Source organism: Prionailurus viverrinus, chromosome D4 (assembly GCF_022837055.1).
Source record: "Prionailurus viverrinus isolate Anna chromosome D4, UM_Priviv_1.0, whole genome shotgun sequence".
NCBI lineage: Eukaryota > Metazoa > Chordata > Mammalia > Carnivora > Felidae > Prionailurus > Prionailurus viverrinus.
The window spans coordinates 21,805,097-21,823,886 of record NC_062573.1 but is presented as its reverse complement, the minus strand read 5'-3'; the positions used below and the strand labels follow the sequence as shown (position 1 = coordinate 21,823,886).

Genomic DNA, 18,790 nt, shown 5'->3' with positions numbered 1-18,790 from the left:
TTGGCCGAGGAGCCGCCCCTCCACCCGGCTCCCTCCCGCCAGTCCGTGGAGCGCGCACCGCCTCGCTGCCCTTCCTACCCTCTTCCGTGGGCCTCTCGTCTGCGCTTGGCTCCGTGACTCCCTTCTGCTAATCCTCTGGTGTTTTTCTGGGTTATTTAGGCAGGTGTAGGTGGAATCTAAGTGATCAGCAGGACGCGCGGTGAGCCCAGCGTCCTCCTAAGCCGCCATTTGACTAGAATCGCCCTTTTATATGTGTTAAGTACTCATATCTTCTACCCTTATTTCTATTGGTGTTTTATATTTTCTAATAACCTCTGTTTACATGGCATTTGTTGCATACCTACTCAATGAAGTTGGCTGTAAGAATCTCTGTGAATATAAAAATGTTCAAGGTGCAGTCTCTACCTGTCCTACAGGTAATGAGAAAATATCCATGTAATCAGATGATTTCAATAAGAGGGGGTAATGCTGCAATTAAAATGATAGTTAGGGGTGCCTCAGTGGCTCAGTCAGTTAAGTTTCCAACTCTTGATTTGTACTCAGGTCATGCATGATCTCACAGTCATGAGGTTGAGCCCCAGGTAGGGCTTTGCTCTGGGAGCGGGGCCTGCTTGAGATTCTCTATCTCCTTCTCCCTTCACTCCTTCCCTACTCTTTCCCTCAAAATAAATATTAATTAATTAATTAATTAATTAATTAAAATGATTGTTTAGTGTGCTATGGAGGTGTAAGTGACAAGTAACTCAGGATCAAGTCATACTTCCCAGGAGAGGTGATACATGAACTGATTCTTAATTTGTGAGTGAGATTTTGAGAGGTAAAAAATACGAGGAAGGACATCCGGGAAGAAGAAACAATAACACCATGGTATAAGACAAGAAATGCATGATGAAGGCAGGAAAATAAAAATAACACAGCATCATAAGAATATAAATAGGCATATGGGGGCTGGTGGAAGATGAAACCAAACAGACCAAAGCAAAGAGAACCTCATATACCATATGTAGCAATCAGGGATTTAGTTACAAATGGTAGAATACACACTGGATGGAAAGAAATTATTTCATTTACTATTATTAAATAATAGTATGGAAGTGGTTCCATACAGTAATTTCTTCACAGAATTGTTAGGAAATTTATGTTTTCCAAGTCACAAAATTCTGATTAACTGAGAATTGGAAAAATGGGAATATCTTTCAAAATAAATTTCCTAAATGGAAAACCCTGCAGAAGCTGAAGTATTAAGGAAAGAATTATCAGTATTATAGTGATAAGGTATGTAACCAGCAAATGTGAGCATATGGGTACATCAAGAAAGGTAACTGACCTTTCTTTTCTTCACAAATTTATTCTACAACCCTAAGAAGGGAAAAACCATCTTCCTCTTCTCGTACGAGGACAAAATGCGTATTAAAATTTCTACTTTCGGGGCGCCTGGGTGGCGCAGCCGGTTAAGCGTCCGACTTCAGCCAGGTCACGATCTCACGGTCCGTGAGTTCGAGCCCCGCGTCGGGCTCTGGGCTGATGGCTCAGAGCCTGGAGCCTGCTTCAGATTCTGTGTCTCCCTCTCTCTGCCCCTCCCCTGCTTGCACTCTCTCTCTCAAAAATAAAATAAAAACATAAAAAAAATTTTTTTAATTAAAAAAAGTTTCTACTTTCGGGGCACCTGGGTGGCTCAGTTGGTTGAGCATCCAATTCAACTCACGTCATGATCCCACAGTTAATGAATTCGAGCCTTACACCGGGCACACTGCTTTCAGCACAGAGCCCACTTCAAATCCTCTGTCCCCTTCTCTCTCTCTGCTCCTCCCCCACTTGTGCTCATTCTTTCTCTCTCTCAAAATTTAATAAAATATTTGAAAAAAAAATAAAATGCTTCTATAATTAAGTTTCTATCAAACATTTGTAAGTCTAATATAAGACTAGGCCCTAGGTTAGTCATCCTCCAGAGCTTGTGGAAACAGTTGGATTTAAGCTTTGAGAAAAAAACGAAAGTAGAGTTGGATATCGAACACGGCCTGTGAGTCAAACACAAAATATTTAACTCTAAAGGTTTTCCACCTACCTGGAATTCTTCAGGAAATAAAAGTCCTTTGAGTCTGTGTATGGAAACTAATAAGTTTTTAAGTTTGTTTGTTTATTTATTTTGAGAGAGAGAGAGAGAGTACCCAAGCTGGGGAGGGGCAGAGAGAGAGGGAGAGAGAGAATTGCAAGCACACTCTGTGCTGTCAGCACACAGCCCATTGCAGGGCTCCAGCTCAGGAAGTGGGAGAGGAGACCTGAGCTGAAATCAAGAGTCTGATGCTTAACCAAGTGAGCCACCCAAACACCCCACTAATAGGTTTTTACAGCCTATTTCACTAGGGTGTGATTCTAATACATCAATAGTCTCAACCTTTGCCATCAGATTTAATCTGTGAATATCTATGATGGAAGCTAAAGGGACTTAAATAGAGTTCATGACTGTTTGATATTCCTGCCACTAAAATTAAAAACTGAACTTGGAAAAGTGACATTAATACACCCCAAAATACCACAAGCATTTAACTCTTATTTGCCTATGTAAAATATGTTAATCCCCAACATCCTCTAACTTTACTGTTCCATCAATATAAAATTTATCCAGCCTAATGGATTTCCTAGAATGTGGCTTACTCGTGAACATACTTTCTCATTCCTGTTGGCTTGTAAATTAGAAATGTTCTTCAGATAGAGTAAAAATGTGAGGAGGAAGCCAAGCAAAATCAAGATAATATCACATCCTGTGTGACATCCCCCCAAATCTACTTAGATCACTAAGGTGACAAAGCTATTAGTAACAGAGACAAGACATCAATGCAGGTCCACACTAGAAATCAAGAACTTAGACATTCTTCTATGTTTTGGAAAAGCATTGGAATGATCTCAGGATATCAAAGAAATCTGCTTTCTTCAAAATGGGCATGGATATGATGCCATCTAACCCAACACTTGTCCACATTACTTTCTAGACCAGTGGACTGATTTTCCAACCCAGTTTTAATTTTGCAAAATTTTCTTTATGCTAGAGCTAACATGTAAGCTGAAACAAAAAAAGGAGATAAAATAAGGACTTTCTGATTGATTGCATAGGCTCCATCCTTAAGGCATTTACCCGTTTCCCTCAATAGTCCCAAATGCTTGCATGCTTAGTTCCACAGGAAACATTCTAAATACTGAACAAGAAAATAGTATCCAAAAGTCTTCGGAGGATTTTGAAATTAATGTGAAACTATGTCACAAGGCTCTCCACTGGAGAATGTGGGTGCAGTTTGGGGGATTTTCTGTTTTGTTTTTCTCACAACAGAGAACTTACTTATTTTGAAAGATTTGATGAAATGATGTGTATGAAATAGGACTATGTATAAAGGTGAACATAAAAAGACATATAATACCCAATTCCAATATTGAGGTATATACAGAACACAAAATATATTGTTAAATACTTGAAAGCCATCTCCTAGAGTTAGAGTAATAAGTGATCTCTTTATTTTCTTCATCCTATGTCCTGTATCTTGCAAATTCTCTATAGTGAGCATGACATAATATTGAAATGCTGTATGTCATCATAAAAATTGTTGAGTAATATGTGAAAGTTCAAAACAAGAAAAAGTAACCAAAATTCCAACATAATTCTAAAGCTTTAACAATGCCCAATGTATTCACAATTCAATCATCTTTTCCATTCACTTGCTAAAGAAACTTCTGTTAAATAGATGTTTCACTGTCTCCTTTACATCCTTGTTTCTGAGACTGTAGATTAAAGGATTCATCATGGGAGTCATCACTCCATAGAACATGGATATCAATTTGTCAGTGGCATCCAAGTCCTCTGAATTAAGTGTCTCTTTAGACTTGGGCTTCATGTACATGAAGAGAATGGTTCCATAGAATATTATCACCACAATCAGGTGGGCTGAGCAGGTGGAGAAAGCTTTGCTTCTCCCCTCAGAAGTATGGATCTTCAGGATGCTAGAGATGATTAATGAGTAAGATATGACAATCAAAAGCAGGGGCATCAGTGTGAACAATGTCGTGGCCACAACCATGATGAATTCATTGCCTGAGATGTCAGCACAGGCCAGTTTCATGACAGCCAGAATTTCACAAGAGAAATGATTGATGTTATTCCTACAGAAGTTCAATTGTATCACAAATGCAGTTTGCACTGCAGAGTTGATAACCCCAGCAAACCAGGACCCAGCTGCCATGGGCACATAGGAATCCTTGCTCATGATGACAGGATATCTTAGAGGGTTGCAGATAGCCACATACCGGTCAAAGGCCATCATGCCCAGGAGCACACACTCTGTTGTCCCCATGGCCATGCCAAGGAACATCTGTATTGCACAGCCAGAGAAGGATATGGTCTTTCTTTCTGAGAGGAAGTTTACCAGAGTGGAGGGAATAGAGGTGGTGGTGTAGCAGATGTCCAAGAAGGAGAGGTTCCCCAGAAAGAAGTACATAGGGGTGTGAAGGTGGGAGTCCCAGATACTGATTAAAATAAGGGTGCCATTGCCCAGAAGGATGACAACATACATTATTAAGATTAGTGCAAAAAAGAGTGGCTCAAGCCTTGGGTAATCAGAAAGCCCCTTTAAAAAGAATTCCACCAGAATGGTTTGATTTTCCCATTCCATTGTACTTTTTCTTACCTGTAAGAATTCAAAGAATTTTTTTAACATAATGATTTATTTATTATGGTAAGTCCAAGTTCACCAATGCACATATATAAAAATTTGCCATGAACCCAATGAGAAGAAGGAAGAAAGAAAACAGAGAAGGGGAAGAAGGGAGAAAAGGTAAAGAAGTGAAATAAACAACACCAGAAGAGAAGTATGAAGGAGAATCTGTTGTATCGACCACTCTGGGCCAGGAATTTGTGAGGTTTATTCACACATTACCTGACTGAAACTCCACAATATGACCATTTCAGAAATAAGAAATTTAAGTTAACCAGAGTTTAAGCCTAAAGTCATATAATTAATATGTAGCAAATCCTAGGCCCAAATTCAACTCTGCTTGTGGTCCCTAATTATCTGAAATATTTTCTGAACTCTAAAAGCATTATGGAATGAATTATATCAGAGATTTGATTAGTTAACTTGCAAAGGCAGTCTAGCTCCTTGTCGGGAATATTTAATAATAACCCACTTCATACCAAAACATTGAATGAAGTGTGCTAATGTGATGGGACAAAAGTCAACAATAAACCCAATCAGTGTTTCTTGACTGCGTGATTGCCCAAAAAACAAGTACAACTCATGCAAAACCCAATTATCTGAAGTCTTCTTGTTCCAATGCAAATATCTTTTTTTATGGGAGATAGAACAAAATTTTAGTAATTATCAATAGTAAAATATATAGTAAAAGTGATTTTCTCTCTTTTAGTGTATAGTTCTATGAATTTTAAAATATGTATGGATTCATGTAACTATCCCTATAATAAGAACACATAACTTGTCTTTCACCCTAAAAATTCCCTTGTGTCCCTTTTTAGTCACCCCTTTTACCACTCATATCCTACAAAGATTAATATGCTTTTCATCCTATAGTTTTATCTCTTCCAGAAAGTCATACAAAAAAGGAATCATAAGAGCCATTGGTCTCTGGCTTCTTTCTCTTAGCATAAAGCCTCTGAGCTTCAAGCTTCATCCAACTTATTATTTCTGAGTATTCCATGGTATGGATACACTAGAGTTTGTTTAATTATATGCTGAAAGACATTTGAGGTGTTTCCAGTTCTTGACAATTATGAATAGAGCTGTTAAAAAATTTATACCCAGGTTTTTATGTGAACATAAGTTTTAATTTTCCTAGGGTAAATATCAGATTGGCATAGTGGATAATGAATCATGCATTTTTAAGTTTATAAGAAACTGCCAGCTTTCCAGAGTAGCTGTATCATTTTTGCATTCCCACCAGAAATGTATGAGAGTTATAGTTGCTTCTCATCCTCATCAACACTTAGTAGTGTGTGTGTGTGTGTGTGTGTGTGTGTGTGTGTGTGTTGTTTTACACATTCTAATAGGTATGTAGTGATATTTCATCATGCTTTTAATTTGCATTCCCTAATGACTAATATTTGGGGGTTTTTTTGGCCATCCTTACATTCTCTTTAGTAAAGTGTCATTCACATCTTTTTCCCATTTTTAATTGGATTGTTCATTTTCACATTATTGAGTTTTGAGAGTTCTTTGTACACTTTGGCTACAAATAATTTATTGCATAGATGACTTGCATATATTGTCAACAAGTCTGTGACTTGTCTTCTCATTTTATTAATGCAAAAAACTCTTCATTGCCACCTTAACCAGGTGATTTCTCAGGGAAATATTCCCTGCCATTCAGCCAGGGATCAGACACAGTCTTTGTATCCAAAGAGCTGGTGTCATAAAGTCTCAGACTATTTCCTTTCATTTTTCTTCAAAAATAGCACCCCCACACATATACACACACACAAATTTTCTTTTTCATGGACACAGAATCCATTGAAAAGGCTCTAATTCACTCAAACAAAAAGTACCTAACATGTAGAACATTGCTCCTTATTCAGGAATCCTGGCATGAGTTTTGGGTCTGAATCCTCTGAATCTATTTCAACTGGCATCTAATTACATATATTTGCTTTTGGTCATCATTGGGGTACGACTTTCTTCCTATTTTTGCCCTGTCCTCAATCAACTTCATCTTTTATGGATTCTTTTATACCTGAAATATGCGTGCGTCTTTTATTGAGTCCCAGATTCACCTTTTTATTGCTAGCCAGCAAAATCCCAATTCCTTGGTAAATGATTATAAGAAGCAATTTCACTCTGAAAGGTCACTTTGTCTATTGAAATAAACCTGTCTTTTTTTAATGAAACTGATATTTTTACTGACATGCAGATGTGCATTAGAGTTAGTGTTTCTACAAAAAAGTTCCATGAACAATAGAAAACTTCCAATATGAAGTCACAGGATGTTAAAAATATTACAACGCAACTACACCCTCGAAGCCCCAACCACAGAACAGAGTAAGCAGCTACCAAGTTTGAAGGGAAACATGCTCTGAGATGGCATTCACCATAGACAGGAAGGGGCTCAAAACACCACCTAAGAAGAGGGTGAGGGACAAGGCTGTGCTGCAGAAATACCTACAGGGAATCCGTCTACAGCTTCCCCAGATTTGCCTCTTCCCAACCCTACCCTACTTCGGTAAAAGCTGTAGATTCAGTCCACATTACTCCACTCAGTCCTCACTGAAAATTTCTTGTCAGTGCCCTGGATCAGGAAGAGGCCTGAGTCTTTGTGCAGAACACATAGACAGAGATTTTATATGTTTTCTGTATGGATTAAGCCTGTCTATGGCCAGCAATGACCTCAGGGCTAGCATCCCACATCTATGTCCCTTCTGCTTACAAGGCCAGTTACTAGCTATCTGACCTTGGGCAATTAACTTCTGTGTCTCGATATCCTCACCTTTAATTAATAGTCTCATTGTGGTGTTCTTGGGAAAATAAATAAAATAGCGCATATAAGGCACCTCGCATATAGTAAACACTATTTTGGTTTCCTTCATATTTCTTGACTTACTCTTTTTTCTAATTCTTTTACATGCCAATCCCAAGTTTCATGCTCCTACAAGAGTCACTTCAAATTTTTATCAATGAGACCTATTCAGGTATCTGGTCTCTCAACCTAACAACATACTAATTTTCATCACATACATGAAAATTTTCATGACATGGATGCATGTTATACCAATCTCTAGTCACTTTGTAACAGAGTGTTATGCCACTATAGCAAAGGCCAGCACCATTTAGAACCAGACACTCAGCTTTTTAAAATTTTTTTTTTCAACGTTTATTTATTTTTGGGACAGAGAGAGACAGAGCATGAACGGGGGAGGGGCAGAGAGAGAGGGAGACACAGAATCGGAAACAGGCTCCAGGCTGTGAGCCATCAGCCCAGAGCCTGACGCGGGGCTCGAACTCACAGACCGTGAGATCGTGACCTGGCTGAAGTCGGACGCTCAACCGACTGCGCCACCCAGGCGCCCCAGACACTCAGCTTTTTAAAGAAAGCCTATTTTAGTTCATTCATATGAAAGTTAAATGTGTGTGTGTGTGTGTGTGTGTGTGTGTGTGTGTGTGTGTGTGTGACAAGTATCATGTATAAAGTTACCATAGGAATATACCACCAACAATAACAAAAACTTACAACTATTTAAAACGATTCCCAAGATATTCATATAAACATAACAATGAAATTCAAAATGCTTTCCCCTTAGCTAAGGACTCATTGCTCCTCTTCATTTACTTTTTACACAAATTTAATATGTATTTAGAACGAATAATAAGATTTTCCAAATAGCACCTCCAGTGAGAGACTTCAGGAAAGGAACTGTCAGTCTTTTCATGATTAGCACCGGATAAACATTTGCTAAACAGAACCAAATTGGTGCTATGAGAAAAAATGGAAAACTGTTACATAATCAGAACTTCGGTGACACAAGCTTAGTCTACATTCTATATCAAGAATGCAAATCTGCTTCCTATTGTATAGTACCTCATTGGACCAGTGGGAAATGATACCATTAGACAGGTAAGCACTACTAAAACCATGAACCCAGAAACTATATTCTGACTAAATGAATTTTTATTCCCAGTAAGATAAATTCTACATCTAAATATCCATCTTTTTTTTGGATATTCAAATTGTTATTTGAACATGTGTTTTAATTTTGTCTCCATTTTTTCATTATATCAAAGAAAATCCTCTTGGAACTTTTTCATTCCTATTCTGTAAAGACTCTTTATAGTAAGAAATATTCTGTCCCCCAAACACATGGCTTATTTCAACTCAGTTCATTGGACAGACATCCCCTTAGATTTGTGTTATTAGTATGTTTTCAGCAATTACCTCTAAATGGAAGATTGATTCACCTCCTAGGTTGCAATGCACAGCAGATTGTTTTGCTTGATCTTCTATTTGCAGCCAATTGTACAAAATTTTCCATGAGGTTGATGAATATCTGAAGGTATCACCACTGAGGAACCATAATGTCACAGGCCTTGTGGTCTGGAAAACATTGATGGCAAAGGTACTATTTAAAATGGTTTTAAAAACTTCTATACATTACAGCCAAATATGATTGATTACAAAGGGAATGTATTTTGGATGTGCTAGTTCAAAAGTAAGATAAAAATAAATATTTGAGACCATGGAAGATTTCATTTGCCCTTCAAGCCAAGGTGAAAACACTGCCCTAAGATGAAGACTCAGGAAATTATCTAAAGAATTTTCTCCAGGCTCAGGAAGGCAATTTAAATATTTCTTGCTCTAAGGGACTTATACACTTTTCTAAGCCATAGCTTTAAATTGCTTCAGGGGAAAGACATTCAAAACTTTTAAAAACTTCAAGAATAATCCCCTAAAGGCTTAATTATATTACATTTATACTGTATTACAAATAGCCAATCCGGAGTCTTGAGGATGTGTCTTATCCCATTCTTTTTATCATATACTGCTGAAATGCTTAATCCAAATATACCCCAGGGCTCTTGTCCATACCGCTGTTCAACCTACCATGTCTTATTGATAATATAAAGACCTGTTACATAGCTATACTAGGTAATGTATAGCTACATTACCTCTTGGTTATCAATAGTAAGAGTAAAAACTTATAAATTTCTAGGCACTGTTAAAAGAATTTTATATATATTTAGTTAATTCACATTTATTAAATCAGGGAGAGAAGAGAAAAAGTGTTTATTGTACAAAATAATCTAAAACTTATTGAAGTTGAAAATCAGAATTTACTGGTACTTATGTGAATATGAATGGCATTTTGAAATTCACAAGAAATTAAGAAATTCTGCAAGCATACAATGAAACCTGGAATCCATCAAGCTATTCAGGTTTCTTATTGTAAGTCTACCAACTAATTTGTAGCTCAATCCCACTCTGTACTGTAAGCATCTCCAAAGAATTCGCCTAAATATATATATATACCTATCCCCCACGCTAATCGGCATAAAATCGCCACCTATCTAAATTAAACAATTAGGAGGTAATGGTGAAAATATGTATAGAATCCCAGGTACTCTCAGCCATCTTCTACTTTTGAGGACAGTGCTCTCCTTTCCTTGAACGGCTACACCAAAAAAAATGAATACAATTTGTTCACCACAAAACCACTAGCCCAGGTAAAACAGACTTTGACTACAGGTGCAATGACAGGGGGGGGGGGGGAATCACAGAACTGAACATTAAATGAATTAATACAGTACCCAACATCATTGCTTCCAAAGTTCACTGAGCTGACTACACGAAATTGCTTCCTGGACTTATCTTCTTAGGTCCTGGTCTACCAGCATGTGAGTAAGCTTCTTTCCTAAGAGCAGAGCTCTTGACCCATTATTTTTCCTTTCTTCTCCTCAAATCATAATGGATCCTCAAAATCCCATATCCAACATTACTTAATTGAAGTATCCAAGTAAGTCATCTCAGAACAATGTTTCAAGCAAAGAGAATTGTTCTTTTACATTTTGTAACAGAAAAGGGTTAGTTACTATTTTTTTAACATATCTCATTAAAGCTAGGACATGGGAACTGGCCAAAATGATGAAATGGAAGAATTCTCCTCAAAAGAAATTCCAGGAAGAAATGAAAGCTAAAGAATTGATCAAATGCTGGAGAGGATGTGGAGAAACGGGAACCCTCTTGCACTGTTGGTGGGAATGCAAACTGGTGCAGCCACTCTGGAAAACAGTGTGGAGGTTCCTCAGAAAATTAAAAACAGACCTACCCTATGACCCAGAAATTGCACTACTAGGTATTTATCCAAAGGATACAGGTACACTGTTTCAAAGGGGCACATGTGTCCCAATGTTTATAGCAGCACTATCAACAAAGCCAAAGAATGGAAAGAGCCCAAGTGTCCATCGTTGGATGAATGTTAAAAGAAGATATGGTTTCTTATTACTTGGCAATCAAAAAGAATGAAACCTTGCCATTTGCAACTACATGGATGGAACTAGAGGGTATTATGCTAAGCAGTGTTAGTCACAGAAAGGCAAATATCATATGACTTCACTCATATGATGACTTTAAGACACAGAACAGATGAACACAAGGAAAAGGAAGCAAAAATAATATAAAATCAGGAGGGGGACAAAAAATAAGACACTCTTAGAGAATAGAGGGTTACTGGGGGGTTGTGGGAGGGGCATGGGCTAAATGGGTAAATCATTGTTGAACTATATGCTAACTAACTTGTATGTAAATTAAAAAACAAATAATAAATAAATAAATAAATAAATAAATAAATAAATAAATAAATGTCTATGCACCGATTTGAGGGCACTCAAAAATATAAGACAATTGCAAACATAAGCAATTTTATTGGTAAGAATGTGATAATTGCAGGGGACTTTAATACTCCACTTACAACAATAGACAGATCATGTAGACAGAAAACCAATAAAGAAACAATGGCCCTGAATGATACACTGGACCAGATAGACCTGACAGATATATTCGGAATTTTTTATCCTCAAGCAACAGAATACACATTCTTCTCGAGTGCACATGGAACATACCCCAAGATAGACCACATACTGGGTCACAAAACAGCCCTCAATAAATACAAAAGAATTGAGATATACCATGCACATTTTCAGACCACGATGCTATGAAACTTGAAACCAACCACAGGAAAAAGTTTGGAAAAGCTCCAAATGCATGGAAGTTAAAGAACATCCTACTAAACAAGGAATGGGTCAACCAGGCAATTAAAGAAGGAATTTAAAAATATATGGAAACAAATGAAAAGGAAAACACGAGTCTAAACCCTTTGGGATGCAGCAAAGGCAGTCCTAAGAGGAAAATACATTGAAATCCAGGCCTACCTCAAGAAACAAGAAAAATCCCAAATACAAAATCTAAGAGCATACCTAAAGGAACTAGAATCAGAACAACAAAGAAACCCCAAGGCCAGCAGAAGAACAGAAATAATAAAGATCGTAGCAGAAATAAACAATACAGAATCCCCCCCCCCAAAAAAAAAACCAAAAAACAAAACACTAAAACAGATCAACGAAACTAAGAGCTTATTTTTTGAAAAAATAAACAAAATTGGTAAACGCCTATCTAGACTTCTCAAAAAAAAAAGAAAAAGAAAAAGAGAGAGGACCCAAATAGATAAAATCACAAATGAAAATGGATTTATCATAACCAATCACTCAGAAATACAAGCAATTATCAAAGAATACTATGAAAAATTATTTGCCAACAAATGGGACAACCTGGAAGAAATGGACAAATTCCTAGACACACACACACTACCAAAACTCAAATGGGAAGAAACAGAAAATTTGAACACACCCATAACTAGTGAAGAAATTGAATCAGTTATCAAAAATCTCCCAACAAATAAGAGTCCTGGAACAGATGGCTTCCTGGGGGAATTCTACCAGACTTTTAAAGCAGAGTTAATACCTATCCTTCTCAAGCTGTCCCAAAAAATATAAACGGAAGGAAAACTTCCAGACTCATTCTATGAAGCCAGAATTACCTTGATTCCCAAACCAGGCAGAGACCCCCACAAAAGAAGAGAATTACAGGCCAATATCCCTAATGAACATAGATGCAAAAATTCTCAATAAGATACTAGCAAATTGAACAAAACAGCATATAAAAAGAATTATTCACCATGATCAAGTGGGATTCATCCTGGCCTGTGGGGCTGGTTTAATATTCCCAAATCAATCAATGTTATACATAACATCAACAAAGAAAGGATAAGAACCATATGATCCTGTCAATAGATGCAGAAAAAGCATTTGACAAATACAGCACCCTTTCTTAACAAAAACCCTCAAAATTTGGGATAGAAGGAACATAACTAAACATCATAAAAGCCATATATGAAAAGCCCACAGCTAATATAATCCTCAATGGGGAAAAACTGAGAGCTTTCCCTCTGAGATCAGGAACACGGCAGGGATGTCCACTCTCACCACTGTTGTTTAACATAGTGCTGGAAGTCCTAGCATCAGCAATCAGACAACAAAATGAAATAAGAGGCATCAAAATTGGCAAAGAAGAATTTAAACTTTAACTTTTCACAGATAAGATGATACTCTACATGGAAAACCTGAAAGACTCCACCAAAAAGCTGCTAGAACCAATACATGAATTCAGCAAAGTCACAGGGTACAAAATCAATGTACAGAAATCAGTTGCATTTCTATACACCGATAATGAATCAACAGAAAGAGAAATCAAGAAACTGATCCCATTTACAATTGCACAAAGAACCATAAAATACCTAGGAATAAATCTAACCAAGGAGGTGAAAAATCTATACACTGAAAACTATAGAAAGCTTATGAAAGAAATTGAAGACACAAAAAAATGAAAAACATTCCATGCTCATGGATTGGAAGAATAAATATTGTTACAATGTCAATACTACCCAAAGCTATCTACACATTCAATTCTATCCCAATCAAAATTGCACTGGCATTCTTATCAAAGCTAGAACAATCAATCCTAAAAATTGTATGGAATCACAAGACCCCAAAGAGCCAAAGTATTTTTGAAAAATAAAACCAAAGCAGGAGGCATCACAAATCCCAGACTTTGGACTCTACTACAAGGCTGTAAAATCATCAAGACAGTATGGTATTGGCACAAAAACAGACACATAGACCAGTGGACTAAAATAGAGAACCCAGAATTGGACCCACAAATGTATGGCCAACTAATCTTTGACAAAGCAGGAAAGAGTATCCAATGGAAAAAAGACAGTCTCTTTAGTAAATGGTGCTAGGAGAACTGGACAGGAACATGCAGAAGAATGAAACCAGACCACTTTCTTACACCATACACAAAAATAAACACAAGATGGATGAAAGACCTAAAAGTGAGCAGGAAACCATCAAAACCCTAGAGGAGAAAACAGGCAACAACCTCTGTGACTTCAGCTGCAGCAACTTCTTGCTCAACACATCTCCAAAGGCAAGGGAACTAAAAGCAAAGATGAATTATTGGGACCTCATCAAGATAAAAAGCTTCTGCACTGCAAAGGAAATAATCAACAAAACTAAAAGGCAAACCTACAGAATGGGAAAAGATGACATAATGGATAAAGGGTTAGTATCCAAAATCTATAAAGAACTTACCAAACTCAACACCCGTAAAACAAATACTCCAGAATAATAAATGGGCAGAAGATGTGAATAGACACAGTTTTCCAAAGAAGACATCCATATGGCCAACAGACTAATGAAAAGATGATCGACATCACTCATCATCAGGGAAATACAAATCAAAACCACACTAAGATACCACCTCACACCGGTCAGAGTGGCTAAAAATAACAACTCAGGAAACAATAGATGCTGGCGAGGATGTGGAGAAAGAGGAACCCTCTTGCACTGTTGGTGGGAATGCAAAATGGTGCAGCCGCTCTGGAAAAGTGTGGAGTTTCCTCAAAAAATTAAAAATAGAACTACCCCATGACCCGGCAATAGCCCTACTAGGAATTTATGCAAAGGATACAGAAGTGCTGATTCATAGGGGCACATGTACCCCCCAATGTTTATAGCAGTGCTTTTAACAATAGCCAAATTATGGAATGAGCCTAAATGTCCATCAACTGATGAATGGATAAAGAAGATGTGGTTTATATATACACTGGAATACTACTTGTCAATGAGAAAGAATGAAATCATGCCATTTGCAGCAATGTAGATGGAACTGTAAGGTATTATGCTGAGTGAAATAAGTCAGTCAGAGAAAGACAGATATCATATGTTTTCACTCATATGTGGATCTTAAGATACTTAACAGAAGACCATGGGGGAAGGAAGGGGGAAAAATAATTACAGAGAGGGAGGGAGGCAAACCATAAGAGACCATCAAATATAAAGTACAAACTGAGGGTTGATGGGGGGGGTGGGGGGAGGGGAAAATGGGTGATGGGTACTGAGGACAGCACTTGTGATGAGCACTGGGTGTTGTGTGTAATGATGAACCATTGGAATCTAGCCCAAAAACCAAGAGCACACTTTACACACTGTATGTTAGCCAATTTGACAATAAATTGTATTAAAAAATAACAATAAATAAAAATAAATAAAGCTAGGATATGGGTCATAATTTTATAAAACCTAATGGCTCAATAAAGTGGCACCCATCAAAAATATTCTTTAAAAAAACTATACTTAGCTTTTCTGTCATCACCTAGAAGGTACAAAATGTCCTAATGTGCATGCAGGGCAACTCAGCCTCAATGTGTAATCTCCAGACCTAAAGAAATTGCTTTAATTATTTAAATAGAGATTACTTTTTTACTGTCAATTAAACTTTCTAACACAATAAGGCACATACCTCAATTTTTTCCTCTCTTTTAAAATTACATTTTCTGGGGGTGCCTGGGTGGCGCAGTCGGTTAAGCGCCCAACTTCAGCCAGGTCACGATCTCGCGTCCGTGAGTTCGAGCCCCGCGTCAGGCTCTGGGCTGATGGCTCAGAGCCTGGAGCCTGTTTCCGATTCTGTGTCTCCCTCTCTCTCTCTGCCCCTCCCCCGTTCATGCTCTGCCTCTCTCTGTCCCAAAAATAAATAAACGTTGAAAAAAAAAATTTTTAAATTACATTTTCTGTTTTTCATATGTATCCATATTTATTTGAGAAACTAAAACAATTAGGAAAAAGTACCTTGGTTAATTTTTCAAATAGATCTTTCCAGCGTCTATCACACATAAGCTTTCCTAGTTAGGTTTTGGCTTTGCAAACAATGAAAAAAACTAGTTTTTGTTTTTTCTTCATGTAACAATGTTAACATAAGTATTAACATTATTTTTATTTTTATAACATTATTTTTTTACACAAATTCTTCAAAAATATTATTTAATGGATGTACAATAGTCTATCAAATGATGTACTATGATGACTTCATAATTCCCCCTCACCAAAATAGAAAAGTATGGAAAACTACTACAAAAGGCAGCAGGCAGGAAGATGACAGTATAGTAGGAGGACACTAGACCCATCTCTTCCCACAAACACAACTAGATAACTATCAAATCATCCTAAATAACCCAGAATCAACCTAAACACCGCCACAACAATCTCCACAACTAAAAGGAGAGAAGAGGCCACCTCAAAGAAGGTAGCAAGTAGAGAGACCTGGTTTGGGGGAGAAAAGGACCCTGGGTGCTGCAGAGGGGAGGGAGCCATCCTCATGGAGAAAGGCTAGAGAGAGAAAAGCACACAGGGAAACACATAAGGAGAAAGTTTCCCCAAAGACATTGGCTGGGAAAACCAGAGGGGCCGAATTTCATGAGTTCTTACATCCAATGGGCCTTAAAGCCTAGAGTTTTGAAGGTCAGCAGGCTTGGCTAGGATAGAGCCCAGAGGGTACTGCACTGCTCCTGGAGAGAAGGCAGGAAAACAATCCAGGAACAGATGGCATGGAAACAGCAATCTGAACAAAGTCTGGCGCACACAGTGAGGAGATTATTCACTCTTCTAGGAGTGCGTCCCTGAGTGGCTGTGTTCATGGTGATACCTGCTTTTCAGAAGAAGGAAAAGCAGATTAGTTAGCCTAATACATAGATACCAATGGTCATTATACCAAAATCTCATGAATTTGAGACAAATTAAACTATCCAATACTATTAAAATTATAGGCTAGATTACACTAATTCCACTTGATTAAAGACTCTTCAAATGTTAAAAAGGAATATTATAAAGACTAAAAAAATCACAAAAACATTGCTATAAAGTGGCAAATACTAATTATATACTATGATTATACTGGTATAAAGAAAAAATGTGTAGTGCATGGTCTAGAACTAACAAAAATATGAAAGATAAAAAGACTTTAAAGAGGTGGAAGGACTATTTAGGAGTATTTTAGGATTGACCTGGTATTATCTGTGGAATAAAAAAAATTTTTTTTGGTAAAAGGTTAACTCTTCTGAGACCTTTTGGACATATTCTGATTCCAACCCCAGCTTCTGTAGAAGCCATCAAATACAGTCATATTCAATGAATACACCAAGAAATGTATGGCTGGGGAAGATTCTCTTTAAGTGAAGATAATTGGGTCTTTAGAATGTGCGGGAGTCAGGGATTTTGATCTCTAGAGAATCCTGTTTCTGATTCACAACCTTAGGGATTGAAGAAGTTTCTAAAAATAAGTGCTAAATTAACTTCCAAGTGAAACTGAATCTCTCGAGTAAGCATCAACTTTAGCACAAATACTGGGAAACCAGAGTTGCATCATGGGTCCTTATTTTTAATATGTTTTCTTTCCTTGACACGTTCTTGGGAAAATTCATGTGCAGACCAATTGCCTGGTTGTAGCAATTCTTTCTCACATTTCTTTTTAGGAAGGAGAACAAACATCTTTCAAAGTGAGAATCTTCTGGTTTCATCTGAAAAATGCAGAAGGAATTCAAATCCCTGGAAATGTTTTCTATTACTTAATAGAATGGAATGGTGAGAATGACTTTAAAACATAGTCAGGAGGTAAGATAAAGAGAAAAGTTTTACTAATATCATTTCCAAAGGAAAATATCCTATCAATAAATATAACCAGTTTATTTTGTTGAGGTGATCATTGCTGGTGGGACAACATCAAGAGCAGGATATTATTTAAATTTCTTAAAAAATCCCCAAATAGCACAAAGAGGGTAGTGAGGAAGAGAAAGTTGCCTGTAATACAACAGACCCTTATATAATAGGTGAAAAGCTACTGTATTCAAGTAGATAGTTCACTAAAATCTTAAATAAAAATTATCTCAAGAAAGATCCCACAATAATTTATATATTAATCACACATAAATATGCTCAGTAAGGGTTTGAGGAAACTTGTAATTAAAAGTGTTTATGGTAAAAACAGGATTACAAACAAAACATGTGTAACAGGGGGCTAAAGTAATTATAGGTGTTAATTTAGCTCTAGGGGTCCAAGGCAAAAGAAGAAATATTAATTCTTTTATTTCCCACTTATGTAACAAATCAATTCTACCACCCTACATCTTAACTGTCCACACTAGACCATTAGAAAGGATCTTTGGCTATTTTTTTAAATTTTAATTCATTTTTGTGGATAGTGTCTTCATAAGTGGAAGACAATAAATGCCTTCAATGCTTTCCAAGGATTTCGATATATTTTATGTGTATTTTTATCATTTGGATGCTTGAAAGTTAAGTATGTCATATTAAACAGTGGTTTTATAAGAAGAAATTTTATCAGTAAGTAAATGTACTATAGTGCTAAAAATGGGCTTGGGAATCATGAAGATAAGGATTTAAATCATACTTCTGGTATTTAACAACTATAAGATATTGAAAACAGGGTGTTGTATGGAAGTATTGAATCCCTAAATTGCACAGCCAAAACTAGTATTACACTATATGTTAACTCACTAGAATTTAAATAAGAACTTTAAAAGAAGACAGTGATCATGGTACTTAACCTTTGAAATTTCAAACTAATTTCCTCATTGGTAAAATCCATAATAACATTTGGCTTATTTTGAAGATTAAATGATAAAAATTATATGAAGCGCCTCATACTAGGACATCACAGGCAACTTTCTCTTCTCTTTGTAAGCTAAAATAATAGATCTTTCATGTGGCATATTAGTTGAATATTAGAGTTTATAAAATCTATAAATTGACAGAGTTGCGGCAAGATGGCGGCTTAGGAGGACGCTGGGCTCACCGCACGTCCTGCTGATCACTTAGATTCCATCTACATCTGCCTAAAT

The 18,790-nt window shown here is 37.0% G+C and overlaps 1 protein-coding gene across 1 annotated transcript; it reads right to left on the bottom strand.

The window, feature by feature from the left end:
- Positions 1-3,704: 3,704 nt before the first annotated feature.
- LOC125150045 (olfactory receptor 13C9) lies at positions 3,705-4,673 on the bottom strand. The gene has a single exon (XM_047829361.1). It carries the CDS (start codon positions 4,656-4,658, stop codon positions 3,705-3,707), a length of 954 nt encoding a protein of 317 aa, XP_047685317.1. The 5' UTR covers positions 4,659-4,673.
- Positions 4,674-18,790: the final 14,117 nt, after the last annotated feature.

Bases quoted from the DNA above. Each gene is read 5' to 3' on its own strand.
- LOC125150045 (XM_047829361.1), bottom strand. From the start codon at position 4,658: ATGGAATGGGAAAATCAAACCATTCTGGTGGAATTCTTTTTAAAGGGG.